Source organism: Oryx dammah, unplaced genomic scaffold (assembly GCF_014754425.2).
Source record: "Oryx dammah isolate SB20612 unplaced genomic scaffold, SCBI_Odam_1.1 HiC_scaffold_4, whole genome shotgun sequence".
In the NCBI taxonomy this organism is placed as follows: Eukaryota; Metazoa; Chordata; class Mammalia; order Artiodactyla; family Bovidae; genus Oryx; species Oryx dammah.
Genome location: NW_024070188.1, coordinates 63,975,915 through 64,003,307, shown reverse-complemented (window position 1 = coordinate 64,003,307; position 27,393 = coordinate 63,975,915). Strand labels below are relative to the sequence as shown.

Here is a 27,393-nt window from a genome sequence, read left to right as displayed (position 1 = left end):
TTCCAGTAGTTAAGAAAATTGATAGGGAAGGGAAAGCAGAAGAAACGACAAGATGGGCAGGTAGAAAAAAGATAAAGCAAAGGTATCACAACAGGTAATAAGACAAAGATTAGAAAAAGCTGACACTTCCATTAATAAAAAATGGCTTTTTCTCAACTCTGCCATCAACAAAGTCCACCCTCCACCTAACAGAACTCTTATCTTGTTTTGAAAAGTTATGTCTACAAAATAAACAGCATTAGATATTAATTCGTGTTCTCATATATTATTCATCAAAGGCATATACCATTGTTTCTGAGCAGTATGGGATAACCAGGATTGCTCATGCCAAAAATAAACTGACCTTTTAGATATCCTGTGCAGTCTTGCGATAGGTAACATTTAAGTTTTGTGAAATAGTCACAGAAGCCCCTGGGACTTCCACTGTCTCATTCTTGGCCCAAACCACTCTCTTCTGAGAGCCATGGGGTTCTGGAGTTTCAGACAAACTCCAGCCCAGGGGCTTCATCTGGCTTTACTTTCTCCATCAACCACTTGCAGTGTCATCAGAGCCTCAGAAAAATATGTGATTCCTTGATGTGATAAAAAATAACAAGAAACTGTAAGGCAGTGATTGCCAATCCATGGTTTTACAGTAATTAGGAATGCCACTAATGATTAGCTCAAGAGATAACCCCTACACCATGAAAAAATTTCTCCCTCTCAGCACTACAAATAAACAGTGATCAGGTAGAGCAACTCAAAAAAGTCTGAAATACTAGAGCTTCAGACAAAGAGCACTGAAGAGAAATTGAACATGAAACACACCGAGAGCAACTGTTTGAAAACTTAGTCAAAAAGGAAAACCCTGTCCCAGCTGGGGAGACCAAAGGTATCAAATCTGACAGCCTGACATGTTTGAATCCAGAAACATCTTAAAGTCAGATCCCAAGTGAAGTAGTGACGGATTCTTAGAGTAGACTGTTGCAATGTCACCCAACACTCAGACACAGCTCTCCTCAAGCAATGATTGATTTTAACAAAAGAACAGCAGTCAATAAATGAACACACAAAAAAATGAGAGAAAAGACACGATTATTCTGATTTCAAATATTACTTCTCCTCTTTAGAAATTAGACGTGTTCCCGTTTGTTTTCTTCTAAAAATAGGAGATTTTTCCCATGTGCTTCTCACCCTCACACAGGGGGCTCAGCAAGCCTCTCAGAATTACTTCCACTCTAGCACCACTGCTGCTGAAGTGAGGGCCACTGTACCTTTGAAATCCAGCACCTTGTCAAAGGGCTTCCCCTGTGGCTCAGTGGGTGAAGAATCCGCCTGCAGTGCAGGAGACACAGGAAACAGGGGTTTGGTCCCTGAGTCAGGAAGATAGGCTGGAGGAGGAAATGGTAACCCACTTCAGTACTCTCAAAAATCCCATGGACAGAGGAGCCTGGCGGGCTACAGTCCACAGGGTTGCAAAGAGTCAGAGGCGACTAAGCACACACATCCCTTGTCAAAACAAATCCAAAGCTCTCTCTCAACTGAAAACAAACTACACACTCACTGATGTCATTTTGAGAAAGAGGAGAGGAAATCCAGACTTAATTCCCAGTCAGCCATTAACTGTTCAGACTTATTTACGTAGATTTAAGTTCTCTGGCGGAGAAAGCAATGGCACCCCACTCCAGTACTCTTGCCTGGAAAATCCCATGGACGGGGGAGCCTGGTGGGCTGCAGTCCATGGAGTCGCGAAGAGTTGGACATGACTGAGCGACTTCACTTTCACTTTTCACTTTCATGCATTGGAGAAGGAAATGGCAACCCACTCCAGTGTTCTTGCCTGGAGAATCCCAGGGACGGGGGAGCCTGGTGGGCTGCCGTCTATGGGGGTGCACAGAGTTGGATACGACTGAAGTGATTTAGCAGCAGCAGCAGCAAGTTTTTTGGGCCTCAGTTTATCTTTAAGATGAATGTAACAGTCAATAAGATTGAAAAAACAAATGAAAATAACAAAACAGAGAACAAAACTACTGGTTACCAACGGGGAGAGGGAAGTAAGGAAGCGCATGATAGAAGGGATTAAGAGGTATAAATTACTATGCATAAAATATATAAACTTTTAAGGATATATGGTACAGCACAGGGAATATAGCCAATCTTTTACAATTGTAAATGGAATATAATCTATAAAAACACAGGATCACTATGTTGCCCATGTGTAACTAATATAATATTGTAAAGCAACTATACTTCAGTTAAAGGTATGTGTGTGTATGCTCAATTGTGTCCAACTCTTTGCAGCCCTAGCTGGCCAGGCTCTTCTGTTCATGGAATTTTTAAGGCAAGAATACTGGAGCAGGTTGCCATTTCCTCCTCTAGATCTTCCCCACCCAGAGATCAAACCCGTGTCTCTTGCACTCCTGCACTGGCAGGCAGATTCTTTACCACTGAGCCACCTGGGAAGCGCACACACACACACACACACACACACACACACACAATGACACACACACACACACACACACACACACAATGTGAACATGACAAAAAACACAGTCCTCGCTCTAAATTCTGGGATGTCTAATTCTATGACTGTTACAGCTATGAATTTTCTACTTTTAAGCTTATGGGGAATGTAATTAGATAATTCCAAACTTGATTTTAGTTATGATCTAAACTTTCAAACAACTGTACCAGAACCCCTGGCATGGTGTCCATCACAAGGAAATGGTGCTATGGGGCCAGATTCCACTTGGGTTCCACTTGGATACTGACAGATGTAATCAGTGTCTTTACTGAATACCATGAGACAAAGCGCTCTGTTTATTTTTGCTGTCCCTGAGACAATACCAAATTGAGCTTATATGAATTAATTACCACAGTGTCAAAGATTGTCGTTAGAATAAAAGTGTTCTTTAAAAATACATTATTTCTAGTGTATTTGCATGACACTTTACGATCTTCAAAGATATTTCATATTCATTAGATAAGGTTTATCCCAGGTATAGAGAACTGAAAGAACATAAAAAGAATAAAAGCTCACGCAAAGCTTTTTTTTCTTCCAAAATTTAACTCTTTACTAGAGAAACAGCCTATAAAATTAGCAAGCTAACTGCTGCTAAATTTAAGTCAAAGCTACATAAGCAAGATTTAAAGAAATGGAAACTACTAAGAACAAATAAAATTTTCCTCCATTAAACATAATTCTTAATAATCAGTTTAACTTTTTTCTTTCTACCATAGTAAGAACTATATGTTCCTTACAATTGCAAAGGAATTTTGTTGAAATAAATTACACTAGTAGCAATCATGATATCCTAAGTCATTAAGGCTTTGAATAAAATAAAATTTATATCTCAGATGTCTGTAGGAAATAATGGTAAAACAAGCTTGGAATCCCCTGGAGACTCTTTCCTCACCCTCCTTTCCACATGTTATTATGTACTCTAATGATTTTGTGGATTTCAATTTTTGGCTAAGAATAATATGTGAAATGAAGGGAACAAGGAAATTTGAAACATAAGCTAAACTAGATCACAGTGCCTCAAGTCAGCAAGAAGTTTAACAACTCAGTTCTCATTTTCTTATAGAAGAAGGATATAATCTAGTCTTTTCATTATGCAAATTGTTGCAGGCCTAGAAACAACAACAACAAATTGTAGAACAGGATTATCTACTTAGTCAGATATAATTCCCTATAACCAGAACAATAATTGTGGATCATCCACATGGAACCAACTCTGTTATACAGAATGCTTATTTTGTTGTAAAGGGAATTTGTATGTGACGCATCACTTTTAAACAGCAAAAAAAGTTCTCAGTCTTTATTAGCTGCAATAGGGACTTTGAAATAGCTACATGAATAGTACCCAAACCATAGTTAACACTTCTCTATTATCTTTTCTGACCAAACAATCCCACGCTCAAAAACCTATAATCCCAACAGAAAATAAAGTGGCACACTAAAAAGAGAATACAATATTAGTTTCTGAAATTTTATTATTTTTAATACAGACATTTCACAAACAGAAACCTTCTAACACCACACAATTCCAAATGTTTCAACTTTATCAACATTCTTTAACTATTTACACTGTCTTCTCTCAACAAAAGTGCAATCCAAGACATCTTGACAAGAAATCTTTACTGACAAGAATGTATTTTTGAGCTGGTGTTAATGACGCCCATCCATTATGTTTTCTTTCAATGATCTGGAATAATAATAAAGTCAACAGGACACAGAGATGAGTTGGGTTAGGCAGCATCCTTTTACAGGAACCAAAACACTGAACAAGAGCACTTTCTCCTCACCTCCTCCCCAACCTCTGACTGCAGTGACCCAACAGCTGCTACCGTGAGACTAAAGAGGCGCAAACTGGAGCGGCTGACCCGAACACAGGAGTAGTGACTGCATGTTAAGCACTGATCTTACAGGACAAAACGAAAGATTTCAGCAAGTTAGTCTGGGTGACCTAACAAGTTACATTAAAAGTTTATCTGTTAGTTTTAGGATTTAAACACCTAGGAATATTCTGTTTGGAGAAAGCTCTTTCTTAATTACAATGGGATAATGCAGCCCACTCCCTAACTTCATGGCCATAGGTGTTATCAACTGCTTCAAATGCAACCAGAAAACAGAAGAGAGTGAAGAACTGAGCTAGCCTGAAGAGAAGATGACAATACGATCAGAAATAGTCATCCCACTAAACTAAAGCAGGTAATTTTATTTGTTCAAGGTTTAACTCTTAAAAATAATGATAAAACAAGTTAAAGTAGATAAAAATTACCCATAAGTGGGTTCATGTCTTTGAACACTATTAGAAAAACAGAAAATGGACCTCTTGGATGACTAATATCCTTTAACATTTGAACCTCAACCAAAATAATCATCTTTTGTGGTACAATTCCAATTCCTATCAAGGTACTCAGAGCAAAGTACTTCTAGAAAGTATGATGAAAATATTAAGGTCAGCAGATTCCAAAATAAAATTTATTCTTCACATGGTTGCATACTCCATTATATTTTATTCTCAAATCTGCCAAATTTTCCATTTTAGACAAGAATGCAATGCCGTAAAGGCATTATCAATTTAACACCCACAGAATCCTAACAGAACCATCAAAATAACGGCCACAAGCAAATTTTACTCAACTACAGTGACACCTCCTCATACTTATTTCTCCAAGAGTAGACAGCAACCTAAGGGGAAAACATCTCCACTTGCAAGTTTCAGGCTGAGGGGCATGTAGGTGATCTACATGTAAGCTTTTAAGCTTCAGAACAACAAGACAAGCAGGCTTCTCTTTAGAAATTTATGTGGGTTAAAGAACAGCATTACAAATATTTTACTACTCATCTGAATTTCAGAAATAAAATCCAATGGTACGCTGAAGACAAGAGAAACTTCTCAATTTTTTTATACCTGGTCCATGACAGAGAATCAATAGGGAAACAGCTGATTCAGTTACAGTTTTGTGTATCAAAGACAGATTTGCAAGGGCTATGTCCTCCAGACCTCTTTTCCTTGCATCAAACACCAACAGGCTAATAACAACTTGCTGCGTCTTATGAGAATTGAGCATTTCCCCCCACTGTGAAATATTCTTCAGATCGTCAAATATCAAACTAGATGCAAACGAGATGTGGTCAGCCAAATTATCATCATCCAAACCGAAAGACGAAGAGTATTAGTCAAACTCTCAGTCAGCTGTGTTCTTTCAAAAAAAAACATCAAATATTCCATGTAGCAGAACTGAAACTCACTTGCAATGATGCCTAAACACTTCTGAGAGGAAAAACAACTGTTTTTTCTTGGGGGTGAGAGGAGGAAATGATATAAACTAAATAATAGAAAATATCCACATAACCCCAAATTTAGTTACCCATAAAAGGATATTCTCAGCATCCTTATAACACATATGTGTATTACAGCTGAAATTACCAAATTCATTTTTTGAGAAATTATATTCCAATTCCAGTTTTATAAAGATAAGGGGTGTCAGTCTATTTAAATCAGGAGACTATAAACAGAGGCTGTATTTTAGAAAGCTCAATGCTCTGACTAACAAAGTTCTATAAATTACCATCTTTTTCAACAGTGGTAAGGTATCATGGAGATCTTTAGAATAATCTATCCTCAAACATATTGTTATGCATTATAATTGGTGATCCTCCAAAATGAAACACTTTAAAAAGAAATACTAAAATTATTCTTTTCCTCAAAGCTTCACAAATGATTTTTTTCCATTCCTTCCAAAGGTCAAATCTTTGATTTTGAAAACTCAGCACTAACAGAGTAAAATGCAGCCATAAGCAGTTTGGGGGGAAGGTAAGTGTGGCAATGACTGCTTGTGAAACTTACCAGTTAGGGTCTGTGGCTGCGAGATTTACCTGTGAGAAGAATCTGACATCAAACGACACTTCGACAGTGTAAAGCTATATAAATCAGTACCGCCCAAATCATGTTATTCATGGAATTCTCCTTACAAGCTTGTTTGACCAACCTCAAAGATACAATTCAAATGACAGCATTCTGCCCTTTTGCCCTCTGAGTCAGTATGCACCATTTCCAAATTCTTTTAGCATATTCTCTTTGTTACGGGTCAGTTTTACCTAAAAATATGTGCAACACCCATTGTTTTCACATGCCTTATAATTTGGACATTATTTTCAGTATGAAAACTGGCTGCTAGAATACAACAGGGATAGATCAGGGCTCACGTCCACTTCCCAGTGATCTGCCAGTGAGGGGAAACTGCAGGTCAGTGTGTGCTGCAGAATGCCAAACCAAAGCAGACAAACACACCATCAGCTCTCCAGGCACAGGTTACATTCACTTGTCACATGTTTTGCCCAAGGCCCAGAGAAGACTTAAAAGTGGATCTGTAGGCAGTTAACATCTTAGTAAGAGTTTCTTCCCAACTCCTTCCATGCTCTCAGTTTATGACCACGTAATCCCTTTCCTAAATTCACCCCATCCTCCACCACCCTAAAAGCTGCCTGAGAGACTCTTAGTGATAGCGAACCGTTCCCCCAAGCTCACAGGAGTACCTGGCTGGGTGCTGGTCATGACCACAGACTAACACGTGGGGGTCAAGAGAGGGCAAGGGGCAGGACCCCTTTAAGTGGCACATGTACACAAAGGAACTCTCCTTTCAATTAGAAAAGAAATGAATGTCACAGAAGGCTTCCCTAGAAAAGATATGTAACAAAGTAATATCAATAAAATAGCTATTACTAAAGCAAAGCTTTCATCAATAAGCTTCAAGAACTTTGAAAGAGGAAAATGGCTTCACGAAATGGTAGTCCAGGTTGCCACAGTGTGGACACTGCTGGACGTTGCTGTACTCGGAGAAGTACTGCATGCCGATTCGCACGTCGATCACCGGCTTCCCGCAGTGCTTACAGTTCAGGCGGGCCTGAGGGGGAAACACAAGAGGCCGTGAGCCACACTACCCCTCTGCCCCCCAGCATTAGCAACCAACACTCAAGACTGCTTACCTGGGAAACTAATCAAGAGTTTAATAAAGCATCCCTTTATCACCCCAAACAGAGTGGGCAGAGCATCAGATAAGCACGAGATATTACACACGCAAATATTTACCCAGCAGCCTAAAAGATTAACGATTCTTCATTTCTCTCCTGATGTGCAGCACTGCTTGCAATTACTCTACAGATGGGAAGAAAATTCTCGATCTCTACTGCCTAAACTTCTCCAGTAAAACTCCTAACAATCAAAAATCTCTTCCCTGTGGGTTTTAAAAAGTGGCTGAAACCAATCTCTCTTATCCAAACCTGCATGAAATTTCTTTGAAGATTGTTTTTGAGTTTATTTCTTAAATGTATATACATTTTTCATTCTACTCCTAACTATACTTCTGCTTTCTTTGAGGTAAAAATAAAATTTCCCTAAAATACGCTAGTAAAATTGAGGATCTGGAAATAAGGGCCATGTTTACGCCGAGGCTTCTAGAACCTGCGAAAACACTGTACCTTCATTCATGCCCTGGCCTCCCTCTAGTGGCGCCAGACCTAAGCTTTCAGCAACAGGTCCAAGGACTTCAGTGAATAATAGGAAATTATAAAGTACAGTGGGCTCTCAATTCAGATGCATTCTACAACCACTTCATCTTCAAAACGCTCCACAGGTAGGTAGTAGCATATCAATTTTAGATGGTCATACTGAAGCATATGGTGATGAAGCAGAAAAGCTGAGATCTGAACCCAGTAGCTTTCCCAGAGCCTACCCTCTTGGTCAGTACAGTCTCCCTGAAATAAACTCCCTTTTAACTGACTAATCTCTCTGAACAGTATTAAAAGTGAGATTCTAAGCACACCTCTCTCTTTAACCACTCTCTTTAACCTGTTACTCATTTCTAATAATGAATTCCTGCTTATTTCGGCCTCAAAGTCTTCCTGAAGACACTCCTTGATGCCTTTGTAGCATCTAACATTTGTACCTTTCTCAGTGAATATAGTTAATTAATTTTTTTAAGTCAAAAAATTGATTTTTTTTTTTAAGTCCACTCCAGTAAGGGGCAAGAAAAAAAAAAAGTGTCTGGGATTAAATTGTTTTAAGGAAGAAATATATGGTGAGTAACAACAGGCTGAGTGTGGCATGATACCACTCTACTTTTCTCCCTAAAGATAAGACAGCAATCCCAGGGCCTGTCAGTGGTGAAGCAGAAAGAGCAACCAGGCTGGGAGTGACAGAGGTTTGTGGTCATGCTGATACATGTGGGTAGACCTGGGGAAAAAGTTCTAACTGTTCAGGCCTCCACAGCATGTGAAAAATAAAGAGTCCTTTCTAGTGCTAGCACTCTTATGAGTTACAGGCCCACACATTCTTTCACTTCCCTATTCTTTAAAAGGTAACTCTCTGGTGTGTGTGGGAGAGAACTCTTCCTTTTGTTTCTCTCATCTCAAGAGCAGGCATCAAGGTATATGGGTATTATAAAATGCTACAGTGAATAACTCTTAGTAAAAGACAATGATATCTCATTTCCAAGACTAAGTTTTAAAATGGAAATGTGGTCTGTATATGAGAATAGCATAAAAGGAATCAATTATATCTAGAATCAAACGACAGGCTACGAATGACCCATTCAGGGCTCTCACGACTACATTTCTCTTCTAAGATCAGTAGTACAGACACAGAAAGGCTGAAATACCAACCCTGCCAACCTCTTCATTCAACCAACACATTCTGAATAAACTGCTAATGGTAAGGATGTTCTCTTTATAAAAATCAAATCATAATGCTAAAGATATAAAACTATTAATAAACTACTGAAATGTTTATCAGGTGTTTATATTAAAGGCTTAGCCACTTAAGAGGAAAGGAAGATAATCTCTCCAGCCTGTAAATATCAAGGAATTATATAAAAAGCCTTTTCTTTTCCAAAGCACTTGGAAACAAATCAAGATATTTCCAAGGATTTTGTTTTGTCTTCTGTTTCTATGGACTTATTTAATGCATTTTCACATGTTAATACTTCCCTCTTTTCCTCCTGACAGCTAAATTTCAGATGCTTTCTTAGCATCAGAATATGCCTCCCTTTAGCAGAGCTTTAAGGATTACAAATCTTTCAAGTCAGCCTCAGACACTTTCCATGGCAGGCAGATTCTGTATAAATTGCACTGTCCCACACAAAGGAAACAAAAAGAAAATCCTGTCTATGAAAGGAAGTGAGACTTTCTTCTTTCCTTTTAAATGACAACTTTTTCTTACATCTAAAGCTTTAAAAACTCTAAGTAAGCAAGAAGAAAACTAAAGAAACCATTGAGCATCCCATCCCACCAACCAGAGACAAGCTCTGGTAACAGGCTAGCAGAGTCCTTTTCATGTTCAGTTTTTACAAATGAAAGTGTGCTATTCTGCCATTTAAGACGTGCTTTTTTTGACTTAAAAGACTGAAACTATTTCCCACAGAATTATACAGTATCCTGCAAGATCCCGTTTAATGACTGCCAAGTATTCCAGGAGCAGCGGCACCATGCTGTAGTTAATCAAGCGTCACTGCTGGACTCCTGGGAGGCCCCTGGCCGCTCCTTCCTGCGGCACGCTCTCCACGCCCTCCCACCTCCTCCAGTGTCACCCCAGGGCTGCCCCTGACTCTTCCATATTTACTTGGGGACAGAAGCCTGAGGTCCCCCACTGCTTGCTCTGCGGGGTCAACACCAACCTGACAGCACGGAGAGGCGGCCAGGATGTCGTAGGTGTACATGGTGCCCAGCTGGTGCCAGCTGCCGTCCCACCGCGACTTACACTTGATGCAGATGATCTTGTGAACACCTTCCAGGCAGTCCACACACACGGCATACAGGTGCATGAGCCTCCCTGTGCACAGAAGACACGAGGCTGAGAGCGGCTGGCAAAGAAGCCACCTTTGGTCACCAAAGGGGATTAAAACAAATGCTTATTTATCAGTTATAAGCTAACACTTTTTCATCTGAACAAATATAAAAAGCAAAATATTTGATACATATCATATATGCCCAAGTTGTCCTTTTAGAATAATGATGGATTACCAACTACTGTCAATGAAACACGTACTTTAAGTTCAAGTTTATTAAACACTGGCTTCAATTCACTTTTCTGAAAAGTGCCGCCAGGTTTACAATACATATACCCAAACTCACGTGACCAAGCCACAGAGGCTCGTAACCAACCTGGGATCATGCAGGGCTTTCTGCTCAGCGGTCTACTGTGGAATATGGAGGCTGAACCAGCAATGCTGGTCTGTGCTCAGGGGCTCTCATTGTCCCCTCATAAAAAGCCCAGAGTCTGTCTTGGTATTGATAGCCCAGAATTATGCCACAACCAAAATTACTACGTTAACTGTTCTTGCCTCCAAAATTGCTCAGCCATCACCACATCCAATTTAGGAACCAGAATTATATCTTACTTGTGTTTTTTTTCCAAAAGGAGTTTGATGTCTTGTTATTTACTAGGCTCTTGAAAGTCACAAGTTCATCCCTCTACTATTTATTGATATCTAATGCTTATAAAGGAAAGACATCACCCTAGTTTATTTGGAAGGGTTTAGGTTCAAATCAGGAAGAGTCAGAATGTCCAGCATCAGGCAACAGGTAGCAGCAACAACATGCTCTCTACGTGGGGGTCAGGGTTCCACTGTGCTAAAAACTACCATCAGCAGGACACATACTCCTACGTGGCTTCTTATTCAGAATGTGCTGCCCACTGCCATCTTTTCAGTGGTTAAGGGTCAACCTGCTCCTTACCCATTGGAAAGGGATATACAGTACTTATAAGGAAACCTTTCATTTCATTCGCTTTCAAGACTCTCTCCACTTCTGTGAGGACTATGCATTCCTTGAAGGTGCAATGTCTAGCACAGTATCTGGAACATGGAAAGCACTCCATAATTGCATGTTCCATGAATGGATGGAATATGTTAACATTTTAACCTTGGGGGCCTCTGCCAAAAATGGGATGGGTGACAACAGTTTCTTGCAGTACTGCCCACCTCTGCTCTGCAGTGTTCTGAAAATAAAACGATCTCACATGCCATCCCCACTCAGAGTGGCCTAGGGCATTTCAGGATGTCAGTTCAGTATCCAGCTGCCACTGGAAAAGGCTTCATTTCCAATCTCCCTCCTAGACTTACTCATTGCAGTTTGCCAACACTCAAAGACACCCAGGTGGCTGGTTGGGGCAGGGACAGATGGAGAAGTCACATGTTGGTACCAATAACCACTATGATGAAGCTGACAGTGAACCTCCCTGAGTGCTTACCCAGGACCTGGCACTGTGCTTGGAGGCTATGTGACTCACTTTACTTAATCCTCAGGACAACCCTATAATGTAGGCATTATTGTTATTCCCACTTCAGATAGGAGGAAGTAAAACTTACTAGAGCTGAAGTAGTTTGCTCATGTTCAAAAAGATAGTAAGTAGCAAAGTCCAGACTTAAACTTCTGTCTGACTCTTAACCTCCACTCTACATCATGGGAATTCCTGGCCTGGACTGAGTCTCTGGATTTGTTTCAATTACTGTTTACACGTTGTCCTAAGTACTGAGAATTTAAAATTTCTAAATCTATTCTAGGATTGTGAATTCAAACCAATAGTAGATTTCTGTGGTTCTAAGTGGTAAAGAAGCACCAAAAGAAATTCTTAATTCCATCTCTCTCAGTAAATTTAATAAATTATTAAACCTTAATAAATGATCACAACCAAGCAAAAGCATCTTCGTCAGGAAGAATCAGGGAAGAGGAGCTGGAAGCCGGGGAAGACAGTGAGGGGGACAGGGCCCCAAGGCAAGGGCGTGACAATCCACAGAGTCCACCACTGGAAATAATACAATATTTCAGGAGTGTATCACCAACTGCAGCCTGGAATCTTATGGCCTGGAATGGGCCTTTCTACTGGAACTGAAAATGCTTTAAGGAATACATGGTTGAAACTCTGGAATGGAAGAAATGATTGACACTGGCTTGTTATAAAAAAGATTGCACGGACTTACTTCTCTTAGATGTGGCAATAAAAACACAGACACATGCCAAGGCCCCACTTGTGGCACTGACTTGTCGGGTACTGATAAAACACCCAGATCCTCAGATTTTTATTATCAACAATCAAACTGCTCAAGACCTTTGTAGTACACACCTAATGCATTCATTATCTGTGGATGTATATGTACTTCAGGTGTGCACACACAGAGAATTGTCAGGCTGTCTAATTTTCACCCTTCTCATCCACTCTCTGATGGGTATCCAAGATTAGTCCTGGGCTCGGTCATATACTCCTGCTTCTCCTCTTTTCTCCCCATTCAAGAACTCTCCTACTCTTTTAGCCACTAACATTATAAATAAGCTTCAGTGTTCATCTTAGATGTTTATTTCTCATAGCACTTGTGAGAGACATCTCCACACAAAAGTCCCAGCATCTCTTCAAACCCAATACACACAAATGCCTCATCTTCTTTCGTCTAAGGCCTGGTCCCTTCCCCAACTTTCTTCACTTCTGTTCATGATAATACCATTTACTTTGTCTAGACTAAGAGTGAGCCAACAAGGACACATCTTTATCCTCCACAGTCAAGCTGTCTCCAAAGCTGTAATCTTCCCTTTAACATAATCTCTCACAGCTATTCCCACCTTTCAATCTCCACTGTCACCACTCAGCTGGTCCTTGCATCTAGAATGGAGATTTAAGTTACAACTGCATAGCTTCCACCCCTTGCAAACATTTTTTCTCCCAAGAAACCATTGGCTTAAAAAAAAAAATTGCTAAATTCTTCAGTTCATCAACATGGCAAAGCTCTTTGTTATGGCTTGAAAGGACATCTGTAATCTGTTCTCCACGTACTTTACTCACTTTCCACTCAAGAACCTCTGCTCCAGCCCAATGGTTCTCTCGATTCTCTGTCTCTGATCTTTTTATGAACCACCATTCCTTTGCTCACATTACTCCTTATCAACAAACACCTGACGTAGCAGTTAGACCCTGAGTTTATCAAAGTCCACCGCACCTCCTGATATCTGTCTTCACACTACCTCCTTTGACTATCCAGGTCAAAGTGCCCTTTTCCTCCTTGGAAATGATAAGATGCTGCTTTATGTACATAACAGCCAGGTGATACCAGTTCCATAGGTGAAACTAGGGCCTTAGGCCTGGTAAAGTTAGTTACATTTTTATAAATACATCTTACATCCTAAGATTATAGTACCCAGTACAAGTATGCAATGCATAAGTCTGGTTGGTTGGTGAACTGATTAAATGAAAGGAATTTGTCCATCATGAATAGAAAAAGGACAACTCTCCTCTCTTGTACTCTGTACCCTTGTACCCTCATTCATTTTCATAAAGAATACTTCCAGTCATGAAATGATGAAGATGTTTCCATCTTCTTTCCTCTATAACTATCCCCACACAGTAGAAAGATCATGTAACAAAATACAAATTCCATCTGCCATGAAACAATGACATACTTGTAACTGTGAACCAAAGTATGAGGTCAGAAATAAAATGGAGAAATAGTAAATGGTGCAGCTCTGAAACTGGACAAAAAGCACAGGGGAGGTTGAGATGAAGTGCTAACAGAGAAAGAGTAATTTATTACTAAATAACCACACATTCTATACAACTTTCATCAAGAAGCAGAGTCTACTGAATGATCCCCTGAATTTGGGATAGCCTGACAACTTATTTTGAAGAACAGAATGTGACTGAAGTGAGTTACTCAGTCCTAAGCTTAAGTCTCAAGAGAGAAGGGCCATGCAGCTCCATTCTCACCATCTTTACTGCCATCCTGAAAACAGCATGTGAAAAAGCCCCGGCTAGTCTACTGGCACACGAAAGGATGTATAAACAGGGATAAGACATTCTAGCCAAGGCTCCCAAGGCCAACCAGTCTGCCAACTGTGAGACATGTGAGATGCCATCCTAACCAACCAACTCATAGAACTGTGAGAAATTATGAATCATCACTGTTTCACACCACTGTGTTTCAGAGTGGTCTGCCCAATAACAAAGGCTAAAAGACACAGAGGAGTAGGTGAAATTCCAGAAAACGAGTAAGACCAAATTCAGCTCACTTTCCCTGCTGAGAAAAATAAAATAGAAATAGCATCCATGAAATAAGAACAGGATGCTATTAAAAAGAACTTTAGGAAATTACAAATACAACACAGAACAGAAAACCTTAAACTCAGTAAAAATATTGGAATATAAAATCACAGAAATCTTCCAGAAAAAAGAATGATAAAGAGATGAACAGAAGGACCAAAAACATACATAATGAAGCATCTCCTCCACCTCAAAAAAAAAAAAAAAAGAACAGTCTAAGAGCTCCAACATCTGATTAACTGTTTTAGAGTTAAAAAAAAAAAAAGGAAGAAAACGAAAATGGGAGTAAATCATCAAAGAAATAAATCAAAAGAAAATTTCCCCAAACTGAAGACTCTAAGTTTACAAAATCTTAAAGCTAAGAAAGCATCTTGCACAATGAATGGAAAAAGAGACTCACATCATCATGAAACTTCAGAATACTAGAAAGAGAAAATCTAAAAACCTTTGGAGGATAGGAAGGGGGGATAAAGGAACAGGAGTAAGAATAATATTAGATTTCTCAGTAGCAACATGGGAAGACAGGAGTCAGTGAAGAAAAGCCTTCAAAATTCCAAAGGGAAAATAATTATAACTTGGAAGACTATATCCAGCCAACTACCAATCAAGCGTGAAGACAGAATCAAGATATTATCAGACTTTCAACAGCTCAAAACATCTATTCCCAAGCCTCCTTTCTCAGAAAGCTCCTAAAGGATGCTTCTCAACAAACAGGAAATTAACCAAGAATAAAAAAGAAAGTATGAGATCAAGGAAGCAGAAGATAAAAAATAGGAAAGAGATGAAGGAATTTCCTAGGACACCTAAGTAGTACAGCCAGGTAGCATTTAAGTGCACCAGGATGGACAGGAGCAGGAAGGTGAAAGTGTCCATGAAAAAAATTTCTAGAAAAAAATTCATAAAATGTTTGACAGGTACATGGAAATGTTTTTGAAAGGTAGTTTGTAGAGTCTCTACAGAGTTAGAACTACCAACCAAAGCTTCAATAAAGGTTAAGCAATTATTAACTCTGATAAAAACAAAAGGTGTCCTGGAATATATGACTCTCTATACAGGAAATATATCTATACTTGCTGGCTCAGGATTACATACTAATAATAGCAAAATCATTAAGGATTCAACTAAGAATTGTGATGTATTCAACTAAGAACTCTGATGCATTATCCTGAGAGAAACGGGAAGATACAAGAAAGCATAGATCATCATCCACCTTAAAAGTAAATCAATACTTTACTTCTCTGGTGGGTAGAGGTAAAGAATCCACCTGCCAATACAGGAGACACAGGTTTGATCCCTGGTCCAGGAAGACCCCACATACTGCAGAGCAACTAAGCCCGTGAGCCCAACTTTTGAGCCTGTGCTCTAGAGGTGGGAGCTGAAACTACTGAGCCCAAATATCGTAACTACTGAAGCCCTCGAGCCCTGGAGCCCAGGCTCCACATTAAGAGAAGCCACCACAAGAAGCCCGCCCACGGCAGCTACAGACTAGCCCCCGTTCACAGCAACTAGATAAAAGCCTGAGCAGCAACGAAGACCCAACACAGCCAAAAATTTTTTCTGTTTAATTTTTAAAGGTAAATCAATAAGTAATACCTAAAATTGGAGAATGAAGTTCGCAGTTTTAAAATTACGATGGTAAAAATCTAAAGTTAGTTAAGATTTGAGAGTGTCTCTGAGAAGTGAGACAGCAGGGGATGGTAGGAAGAAGTTAAGTGGGGATATATCCTTCTTACTATAGGCTTTCTCAGCAGTTTTAAAGTTATAAACAGCTTATATGTCATATATCCCATATTTATATAAATTCAATAGTTTTACATGAATTGACAGAGTTCTCTGCCAACTGACCAGCCCCGTCATTCATTTTTCGGCTGAAATGCTCCAGTCTCTGTATGTAATCCACACCACTAATAAGCTCCCCACCTCTTACTCTCACATGTGTGTGCTTAGTTGCTCAGCCGTCTCCGACTTTTTGTGACCCCGTGTACTGCAACCTGCCAGGCTCCTCTGTCCACAGGGATTCTCCAGGCAAGAATACTGGAGTGGGTTGCCATGGCCTCCTCCAGGTGATCATCCCAACCCAGGGATCAAACCCAGGTCTTCAGCATTGCAGGCAGATTCTTTACGTTCTGAGCCAGCAAGGAAGCCCAAGAGTACTGGAGTGGGTAGCCTATCCCTCCTCCAGGGGAATCATCCCAACCCCAGTAATCAAATCGGGGTCTCCTGCATTGCAGGCAGGTTCTTTACCAGCTGAGCTACCAGGGAAGCCACCTCTCACTACCAGAATAATATCTGACTTTTCCTTTTGCTGCAATCAAGAGAGTCTCGCCTTTCACAAATTTTAAGATTAATTCAACTAATCTAAAAACTCACTTGACTGTCTCTGACCCTCCTTCTCCTTCACTGTTGTTATGTTTACAAGGAGCAAAGAGAATATAGTATAGCTTGCTGAGTATATTAACATAGATTTCAAAGGCAACTATTTTATAGCAAGTAAAACATTTTTATGCAATTTCTTCTCTAACTTTCTTCCCAATTACTAAACACTACACATCCGAATCCTCTCTTCAAATTAGAGCAAGACAAAAACATAAAATTAGCCACCAGGACCACTGTATACTTGGTATAGTGCGACATCAGAGTGAAGGATACCACCTCCACCACCTCACTGGGCAGAGCTGAAATATTCAAATGTTAGCTAGCTCCTGACTAGAAAAAGACACACCAGCAGTTAAAATGAAGCCCGAACACAGCCATCCCTTCTCGTTGGCTTTTCACTTCTCACACACAGAAAACCGGCAAGGTGAGTGAACACCTGTACCTTGAAGGTGACAGGGAACATCGTATTCGATCTCATCGTGTCTTGAGGGGCTTAAGAACAGAGTTCCGTCCACCAGCGGGAACTGCTCGAACACCGGGAGCGCCCGGTGGCACAGGGCGCAGTTCACCACGTTCCTGTGGCTGGCGCTCAGGGCTGCCAGGATGAACTTGCGCAGGTCCTCGCCCTGGCCCATCTGGGCATCGTCCTCCATCCGCACGTGGAAAGTGTTCAGCTTGTGCCGGGGGATGTGAGTCAGGAGCTCGGACAGGTCCAGGCGCCGGAGGAACTGCACCGGCGCATCGAAATGGCCCCCTCTATGAACCGACAACCCCGCCGGACTGTAGTCAAAGTGGGCGTTTCGGAACACGTGGCCCCCGGCCAGGGCCTTTTTGTGAGGCTCCAGGTGGATGGCATTCTTGAGGAACTCCCCGAGGTACCTGGAGGAGCGGGGGCCGCTGAAGTGGGCGGGGGAGAGGATGGAGTAGCCGGTGGGCGGGGACTGGCCCGGGGAGCCGCAGGGCGAGCGCGCCCCGTAGACTGCCGCGCCGGCCCCGGCGCCGCCCTTCTCCTGCGAGTTCTGCCGGTCCATGGAGTGCCGGCGGGGCAGGTCGTGGCTCAGGCCTTTCTGGGGCTTGGAGGGTGGCCGGCACTTCTTGGCCTCCTCCACCGCCTCGCCGGGGGGCCTCCCGGTGTTCTTCTCCGACCCCGACTTCTTCTTCTTCTCATCCTGCATCCGCTTTACCTGGTACCAGTCCGTGTCCTTCTTCAGGTGGCCCTGGCCGCAGCGGCAGGAGCAGAAGCGGAAGGCCAGGTCATAGCCCTTCTTGGTCCACATGTTCTGGCGGCACTGCTTCTCGTTCCAGCTCCGGGCCCGGCCGATGCAGTTGAACTGGACCAGGATGCTGCTCTCCCACTCGTAGAAGCACTGCAGGTGCATCCAGGTGCTGTGCGGGCAGTGCTCGTTGTTGCACACCACCTTCTGGTAGTCGTCTTTCTCCAGGTCCACCGGCCTCCCGAAGCTGCAGATCAGGGGCGTTGCACAAGGGGCTTCTGGGGAGAAGCACAGAGAGAGAGATTCAGCTGGCGCGCTGTGCGATTCCAGCCGACGCCAAGAGTGAGATCAAAGCTCACTCACCATCCCGCCTGAGCCCATTCACGCCAAAGCACGTTTCTGGTGTGGGAATTCCCACTACGGGAATAACACCAGCCGGGGTTAGAAAACGTTCACCGCTTTCTTTTGGTGGGATGTTGTGCCAAGGGAATTTATTCTGTGATATTTGTTATCAGCTGAAAAAACCATTAAGCTTCAAAAAGCCCAAATCCTTCACAGTGCAATTAGCTGTACATCAGTACTTGCAACAGCGTAGTATGAGGTATTCCTGAGACATGAGTGTAATGACAGGCAGTTTCAGGGTTTTTATAAAAAATTAATCACTCCACTGAACTATAAAATATGATGCAGCTAGGGAACCAACAAGAGGGCTTCCCTGGTGGCTCAACTGTAAAGAATCTGCCAGCCAAGCAGGAGATGTGGGTTCCACCCCTGGGTCAGGAAGATCCCCTGGAGGAGGACATGGCAACCCACTGCAGTATTCTTGCCTGGAGAATCCCATGGACAGGGGAGCCTGGTGGGCTACAGTTCATAAAGTCGCAGAGTTGGACACAACTTAGCAACTAAATAACAAGAACAACTGAACCAACAAGTTCAGACGGTAGCTCCAAAGGGGCTCTCAAACCCTTTCTCACAGGGTTAGGTAATCCTGAATACCATGGAGAAAAGAAAACGGATTTGCCTCATCCCCAGCACTCTAGAATGGTCTGATACCTAATGGTGGGATGTTTGATTAAACCAACTGTTGGTCTTCATGCCAGTTTATGAAGAAAAAAAAAATTTCTCAAGCCATGAGGACAGCAAGCAGGAACACCAAGGTATCTCTACCCACAGGGTGTACAAAAGGCCAAGCATGTTCCCAGAAGAGAGGTAAAACTTGGTAACACAGAGTAGACCCCATTTCTTAAGAAGTAAATAAGATTTATGAACATTTGGAAGCTATGCAGTTTCCCTAAACCTCCCCAGCATCCCCGCTGCCCACCGATGACAAGTACGACATGCCACCAAACGAAGTGATGCCAATGATGGGGCCCAAAAAGCCATGGCCCTCTATGGTACAATCATCCCCTTCAGTGTGGGATTCCAGGAACTCAGCAAAATGGCCCAAACTGACTTATCCACCTCCATGATTACCATGGCTTCCCCATCTACCTCCTGGGAGTCACAACACTTCATCTTCACTTGTTCAAACCCCAAGTGCCCAGTGTAGCAATCTGCAGCATGAACTCTGCAGCCAGACTGCCTGGGTGAGAACTCCAGCAGTACCACCGATGAGCTGTGTGCTTGCAGACAGGCTACTATTTCTCTTTGTGTCAGCTTCCTCTGTACAAAATGCAGGTGTCAACTGAATGGACCTTATATGGTTCTTAAAAGGATGGAATATATGGATACACAGGTGGTGCTTAGAGCAGAGCCTGGCATGCAGTAAACCACCTCTGCTTCCTCCCATTCTTCAAGGCCCACCTCTAGACACCAGGACTCCCCTCTTCCCTTGCATCCTGATCTCCCCACTCCCAGGAAGGCTCTGATCTGAACCTTATCTGAGTCCACACCGTGATCTCATCAGGCGATAACTTAGGTGAGGATGCCTATTACACTTATCTGATTTCCTGGCACCACTGGGCTCAGGTCTTGCACACATCCAATGCTGCATAAAGGCTTACTAAAAAGACACTGGCACATGAAACCCACACATGATAAGCAGAGCGGAAGGAAGAGAGAAGGCTGTGATCCTAGCATAAAGACTAGGGTAGGGAAGCACACTGAAAAGAAGAGCTGTGTGTGCACTGGGTAAATTAACTGTAGTCACCTAGGCTCCAGGTGACATTTTAAAACACAGTATTTCAAAATGTTAATTAGTCAATTAAATAAAGTTCAGTGGCTTTTATCGTCAATCCTGCAGAGGAACAGCTTCGAAGGGAGCAACTCTGAAATGTACCAGCAGAAACCTAAGTGATATTAACCCAGGACTAAGGAAATCAAATTTAAGAATGACCCAGGAGTACCTCTGCATTCACAATATCCAAAACTTTAAATTTTAAATGTTGAGATTGACTTGATGTTTCTTTTAAAAGTATTTTTCACATTAAAGAAAGGTAGACTAAAAGGGGAAAAATTACTCTTACATCTTTTTTAAGTTCCAAATGCATATCATTCAGCCAATCCTGAGCACTTCCTACATATCATGTCTTTGGACTTGGAAAGACTGGCAAGCCATGGTAAGAGCTCTAAAGACGTTCATGCCTGGACCACATGCACAGAGGAGGGAACACAGCTCCACGTCCCTGTCCCTCTAACACCGTCTGTCTTCATCACAGCCATTCCCACCTATTTCTCCAGGTGGGACTCCACAACAAAGTGCCTCCACTCCAACCTGCCAGCTCGGCTGGTTCACATGGCAGCCACTTTGATGGGCCTTATGGTTAGACCTCAAAAACATATATAAAGCCAAGTGTACGCATGCTAAGACGCTTCAGTCATGTCCACCTCTCTGCAACCCTATGGACTGTAGCCCACTAGGCTCCTCTGTCCATGGGATTCTCCGGGCAAGAATACTGGAATGGGGTTGCCATCTCCTTCTTCAAGAGATTTTCCCGACCCAGGGATCGAACCCAGGTATGCTGTGTCTCTTGCATCGGCAGGCAGGTTCATTACCACTAGCACCACCTGGGAAGCGCTAAATATAGCATTAACATGCATGCCTACATGCGAAGATATAAAGCCAGGGCTTGTTTAACACCAAACATATGCAACAGACACCTTGCCCTGTTACATACCTCCAGCCTTAGGGCAAGGCTCTGAGGAACAGGGTGAGGAATAGGGGAAACTTGGGAAAGGGCCTCTGACAAACCTTTTATATCTACACAGCCTTCTTTTTCTTCCCCACCCTTCTCTTTTTCTTATAGGCTTCTAGTGAAGCCATGGAGGGCTTGCCTTTCTGCTCAAAGACACTATTTCCTTCAGGATTTGTTTGGAAAGGCAGCTGGGAAGAATGAAAGGGGTGTGGGTGCCAGTTCCACCACTGACTAGCTGTTTGACTTGGAGCAGTTTCCTCATCTGTAAAGTAAGGCTACAGATGCTTGCGTGCACTCACCTCAAATGCAGGTGGAAGCGCTTCATGACAGTAAAGTTCCATAAAAACTCTTCTAAATGTAGTGCTCCCCCACTAAATGCAGGCTGCTCCAAGACATTTAGAAAGTAAGTCAATAAATGAATAATGCCATGCCTTTTTTTCAGTTTCCTAAGTTTTGCAATTTACTGAAACATATAGCAAACGTTCTTTTAACTGTAAAAAACAGCACTAGTGGCATTCAAATATCACACCTATAACAAAATTTGCCACATTATAGAAAGTATTTGATTGTTTCCTGAAAGCTACTTCTAAATTTAGAAAATTCCTAGCTATTAAGAATAGTAGTCCCACAAAGGTATAAATGAGGGAAAGTCAGAAGGGAATCCTCACTTCAGTGAGGGCCTCTGTTATGCACAACCCTCGGGACTTTAGTCTGAGCTGTGTTGCCTAACAAGCAAAATGAGAAAAGGTTCCTTCATATGAAGACAGTATGGTTTTAAAAAATGTATAGGAACTCTCCAGTACATGTTTTTACGGCTTCACCATCAAATATCTCACACTCAATTTCTCCCTGCCCAAGTGAAAATAATCAGGGCTCACCTCATTCTGCTCCCTGATAGCTCAGTTGATAAAGAATCCACTTGCAATGCAGGAGACCCCAGTTCGATTCCTGGGTCAGGTAGATCCCCTGGAGACGGGACAGGCTACCCACTCCATTATTCTTGGGCTTCCCTTGTGGCTCAGCTGGTAAAGAATCAGCCTGCAACCAATGCAGGAGACCTAGGTTCGATCCCTGGGTTGGAAGATCCCCTGGAGAAGGGAAAGGCTACCTACACTCCAGTATTCTGGCCTAGAGTCGGACACGACTGAGCTACTTTCACTTCTACTTTCACCTCATTCTGGGCAAAAATCTCAAGTCGTTTCCAGTCTGGACAATAAGATAAGGAGGCTGACATCACTTGGGCAACATCTGTCTCTCTCCATCTCATCCTGTATCCTTCCTCCCACCTCAGGCCTTTGTGTCCCCCTCCCCAACCCCACCCCCAGCACCTAATGAAAGGGAAGGATCTGACGGTGGCCATTTACACTGCCTGCCCAACCAACCCAAAGCTCTTGATGATAAACTCGTTCACACTCACAGGAACCCCCAAACCAGACACTGCTGTTTTCAGCTTCTTAACTGTGAAATTAACTGTTCTCACAGCTCTTAAAATAATTTCAAGCATCACAGGCAGGTGGGGAGTTTGGCGGGGTAGGGAGGCTTCTGAAGTCATGTGAGGCTTTCTAGACAAAGCCTAAGGTAGGGATTTGGTCACACTCATCCTTGCAAACTCACTACAGTGAAAACTGTGTCACGTGTCTAATGAATGTCTCGGGGAAGGCAACTAGGGTCCAGTCAGATTTAGGAGTCTGCAGTGATGGAGTGCTGGAGGAGGGAAGGTGGGGGAAGGTGGCCCCCAGGGAGCTCAGCCCCCTGTCTAGCAGTCTCCACAGGCCTTCGAGACTCAGCCAGGAGCCCCTCTCGGGCAGCCCCTGGCCCTCACACTCACTTCCTCAAACTTACCACAATCTATTCTACCTTCCTTCAGCATCCAGGTACCAAATGCAAACTTTAAGGTTTCTGAACAACTGTTTTATGATACAGGTCTGTTCCATAGAGTAATTCCTCTTAGTGGGAGCACACCGTCTTGTCTAAAGAGCAAGTTCCCCTGGGGGGACGACTGTTTTGACCTGAGGATGCTCATCTATCTCCAAGCTTCCTGAGGGGCTGGAGCACGGTGATTGAGGATATGGACTCCAGAGCCAGCCGACCAGCCTGGATTGACTTGCAGCTCTAAACTTAGCAGTTTTAAGACCTCTGACTAGTCACTTCAACCTCCCTGGGCTTCTTTCTTCTCATCTGTAAAATGGCAGCAACAAGAGGAGCACCTACCTCAAATATCAAAGGAGTGAATATAAAAGGAGTTATTAAGGCAGTTTAAATGGTGCCCGACCCATAATGAGCACAATTTAAATACATGCAATTATTATTAAAAGCCCTATCACTTTATATTACTTGATGTAGAAACAAAAGGACCTCATTTAGAGCAAAGCTACAACCAGGAAGTGACCAACCTCCTTTCTCCATCTGTAGGTAAGTGCAAAAAATAAGTGCTCTCCCCCCACAAACAAAGCAGGGTGGCATGCATAAAATAAGTCACTAAATATGTACTGACAAGTTTTAAAGAAGCAGAAGGAAAATTCTGTTCTCCTAGCCCCCTAAAGATCTTCTATTCAGTGTCAGCCAAGTACCTTGCTATATGTAGTTTTCAACCTAAAAAGATCTTTTCCAAGCCTGGGTAACTGGGATTCACAAAAAGCATGGCTGCCTTTGATTCATTCGATGTGTTCCTAAAGAACTTACATAATTCAAGACTGATTATCTCACAGTCTGCGGGCGGAGTATGGGGAATGCATCCTCGGAAAGCATAAATCTGCAGCTCAGCCGCTGTGCTGTGTTTTTGCTTTACTGCTGCTTTTTAATATCAGAATTATCTCTAATATTTCTCAGTTGTACCTCATAAATTGACAGCATGGCATAGCTCAGTGTTTTATCCTATTTCTGTTCCAAAGTTACAGATTTTCAGGATGTTTTCCAGCATGAGTATTATTAGCACAACTCGGTTACTCTGAATGCTGTAATAAAGGTTTGAGTTATACGCTAATTTGAAAATAATAACACAAATGTCACTTAAATCCATGAAGAATATCTGTAAGCAACAAGAGTTCACATAATATTGCCAAGGGTTAGAAGGTATTTCTCTTAAAAAGAAAAGGATGTGACATTGGGTAACAAAGCATTTTTACAATTCAGTTGACCTGCTGGCTTTGAAAACATGAGATAGCCTGATGCATAATTTGGGGGAATGTGCCTGCCAAAACTTTGCACATAACGTGAAACTTTTATTATCATTTATGTATCATTAGTTGAAATTTGCATAATTCAGTTTGCATACAATGGGATCACGTGATACTAGGAAATAAATTAGCAGACTGCCTTTTCTTCTGCCTGGAGATTTAGATCTTGAGGGCACTAAATCACAGAGAACTACACAGCACCCTGGCATTTCATGTACTGCATGCACTCACTCTGAAGACTGGTCCATGAGCTCTCGGAACCAATCCACAGTATCACAGGATGCAGAGAGAACTCCAGGTTAAGTGTATGTGTATATGCACGTGTGTCTGAATGTGTGCACATATATAACAACAGAGACTGCCCAGCTATTAAACCATCCCACTGTTGAGACTCCAGAAAAGATTTCATGTTATCCTCCAGTACTATAATCCAATTTTAAAGCATGTGCCTTGCTTCCCTGAAACACTAAAGAACCTGATTCTGATTATCCCTGTCAATGGCCTTCCCTTTGTGTGCACAAATATTCCAAATACAGCCATAATCAAAACTCCAAAATAATATTTTTATATGTGCTTGCCATTTACCACCTAAGTTATAAGTACAGTGTCCCAAAAATGTTGGCTTACTTCTCTCTTGGTGCATCCAGAATGGTGCCTGAAGACCAAAGGCCACAGTGGAGTTGGGCCCTCCCCTTGCCTATAGATTCCCGACGGCCTCAGCTGAAAAGACAAATGGCTTCACCTCCCCCTAGTATGTCTAACGGGTAAAACATTCAGCTGTGTGATCAACTGGCAACAGGGGTCATCTGCAGACAAGACACCCATCAGAAAATATGCCCACTACTCACTGCTGTTTAATAACATCCAAACATTCTACTGAGAGAAACAATTTTTAGGAAGGATGTCAAAGATGATGTCCACAGTCTTCTAGATATGAGCTCCAGGGGGTGGTCTAGCCTGCAGTGTCTTATTAAACCAGTACAGGGATTCTTGTTATGAAGTGTAAATGCCTTTTAGATGCATCAAGCCCTGTTCACATACTTATTCATATACCAGGACCCTGGAGGCATCTGAGTGTGTCAGCCTTGCACCAGGTAAAAGCTATCTCTTAGTAAAGCCAGGTGTCACAGGGCTGGTTACCTGGACCACACTGTTTTATTCCCTGGACAGGCTGCTTTTAATGGTGCATACGCATGCATGCTCAGTTGCTCAGTTGTGTCTGACTCTTTGTGACCCCATGGACTGTAGCCCGCCAGGCTCCTCTGTCCATGGGATTTTCCAGGCAAGAATACTGCAGTGGGTTGCCATGCCCTCCTCCAAGGGATCTTCCTGACCCAGGGATTCAAACCCATGTCTCTTACAGTATGAAGGTATTACATGCATTGGCAGGTGAATTCTCTACCACTAGTGCCACCTGGGAAGCCCCTTAATGATGTGAGCAGGCCTAATAAATCTGTTTTATTTATGAAAGGATATTGTCGTGGACATTGCTCAGTATTTTATAACATTTTGTAAGTCACTGGTTTTGTTTTGCTTTGTTTTCTTATCTGATGGACCCTGGAGTGCAGACCTCTGCTTCTGTTTGCTTCTTCCCTCCATGTACTAGAAATCTGAAAGCCACATTTGTGACCCCCCTCTTGCAATGCCCCAAGATATCCATTATTTTTCCTAACAGTATCATCCCTATTACTAATATTCTCACTTATTTATTATTACAGTATTACATGTATTTTTGAAAGCCAGTTTATTTGTAGAAGGAGGAGGCTATAAATGATCAAAAGAAAAATCCATTCCCCACTTTTTCCCGTAAATTTCAAACCAGCTTTGCCTAATTCATATCAAACTGTGGACTTTGGGGTGGGGGCAGATGCTCTCCTCCCTTCTCATTATCCAAAGTCAGCCAGAAAAGGATGCAAACTGAGAGAAGAGGCCAGTGCTGACCCACGGAGCCCAGGAGCCCCACAGACACAGCCCCTTGGGGAAGGGCTGGCTGCGGCATAAGCACTGAGTCCTGGAGCTGCCGTGCTCACCAGCTCCACACTCTCACTCCTTCTCCTGGGCTCAGCCCCTTCAGCTTCCCACTCTGCTGTTCATGCCCAGCCATCCACCTGTTCCTAACCAGCCTGGTGTCTCTCAGACACATCCCAGGCTGATTCCTGCTGTTCAGAGCTCTGCCAGCCAATCCAGCCCCTCCGGCCTCCTTGTCCCGCCTGGACCAGGCACGTGCCTCTTCCGTCACCTGCTCCCAGCCTCACTGGTGAAGTCGAGACACGGTGAAGTGGGCTCTGGCGCCTGCCAACTCCACCCCACCTCATCTTCTTCCGGGAAGAGGAGATCCTGTCTGCAGGGCTCTAACCCACAAAGCCTAGACTCTGTCATCCCTGTGTGGGCCCAGTCTTGTCTCCACTCAGCTCTTGCCAACAGCCGCCTCTTTACTTCCCCTTCTTCCCACTTCTCCCTCACCTAGCAAACCCAGGAATTCATTTCTGACAAACCCCATGTTCACTGCAGAGATTAGCTCGAAGGGAGAGGCAGACAAAAGAGCAGTGAACGGCGAAATGGCAAGTATTACAGATGTGGCCACACAATCTGAACCTGCTGCGAGGTTACATCACCACTGACAGCTATGAATCCAACCAACTTCACCTTCTAAGGATGAACGTGTTAGTTGCTCAGCTGTGTTTGGCTCCTTGCAACCCTATGGAAAGGGTAGCCATTCCCTTCTCCAAGGGATATTCCCCCCCAGGGATCGAACCCGGGTCTCCTGCATTGCAGGCAGATTCTTTACCATCTGAGCCCCTACAGGATGGCAAGTGGAAAAAATGCCAGTGTAAAACCTAATAGCAAGAAGAGCAGATTACTATAGCCATCGAGCCTTTATTAATGGCATTAGCAATTATAATGACAACTTGTTTTAATA

The 27,393-nt window shown here is 42.7% G+C and overlaps 1 protein-coding gene across 1 annotated transcript in view; it reads right to left on the bottom strand.

Annotated features, from left to right (window-relative positions):
* Positions 1-3,953: 3,953 nt before the first annotated feature.
* The window catches only part of HECA (hdc homolog, cell cycle regulator), a 42,913-nt gene continuing 19,473 nt past the window's right edge, over positions 3,954-27,393 (bottom strand). The window contains exons 3-5 of the mRNA XM_040238788.1: positions 17,392-18,441; positions 10,165-10,319; positions 3,954-7,398 (exon numbers count right to left, since the gene is read on the bottom strand). Coding sequence (XP_040094722.1) covers positions 7,234-7,398; positions 10,165-10,319; positions 17,392-18,441 — 1,370 coding nt within the window. The 3' untranslated portion in view covers positions 3,954-7,233. The remainder of the gene's footprint in view (positions 7,399-10,164; positions 10,320-17,391; positions 18,442-27,393) is intronic.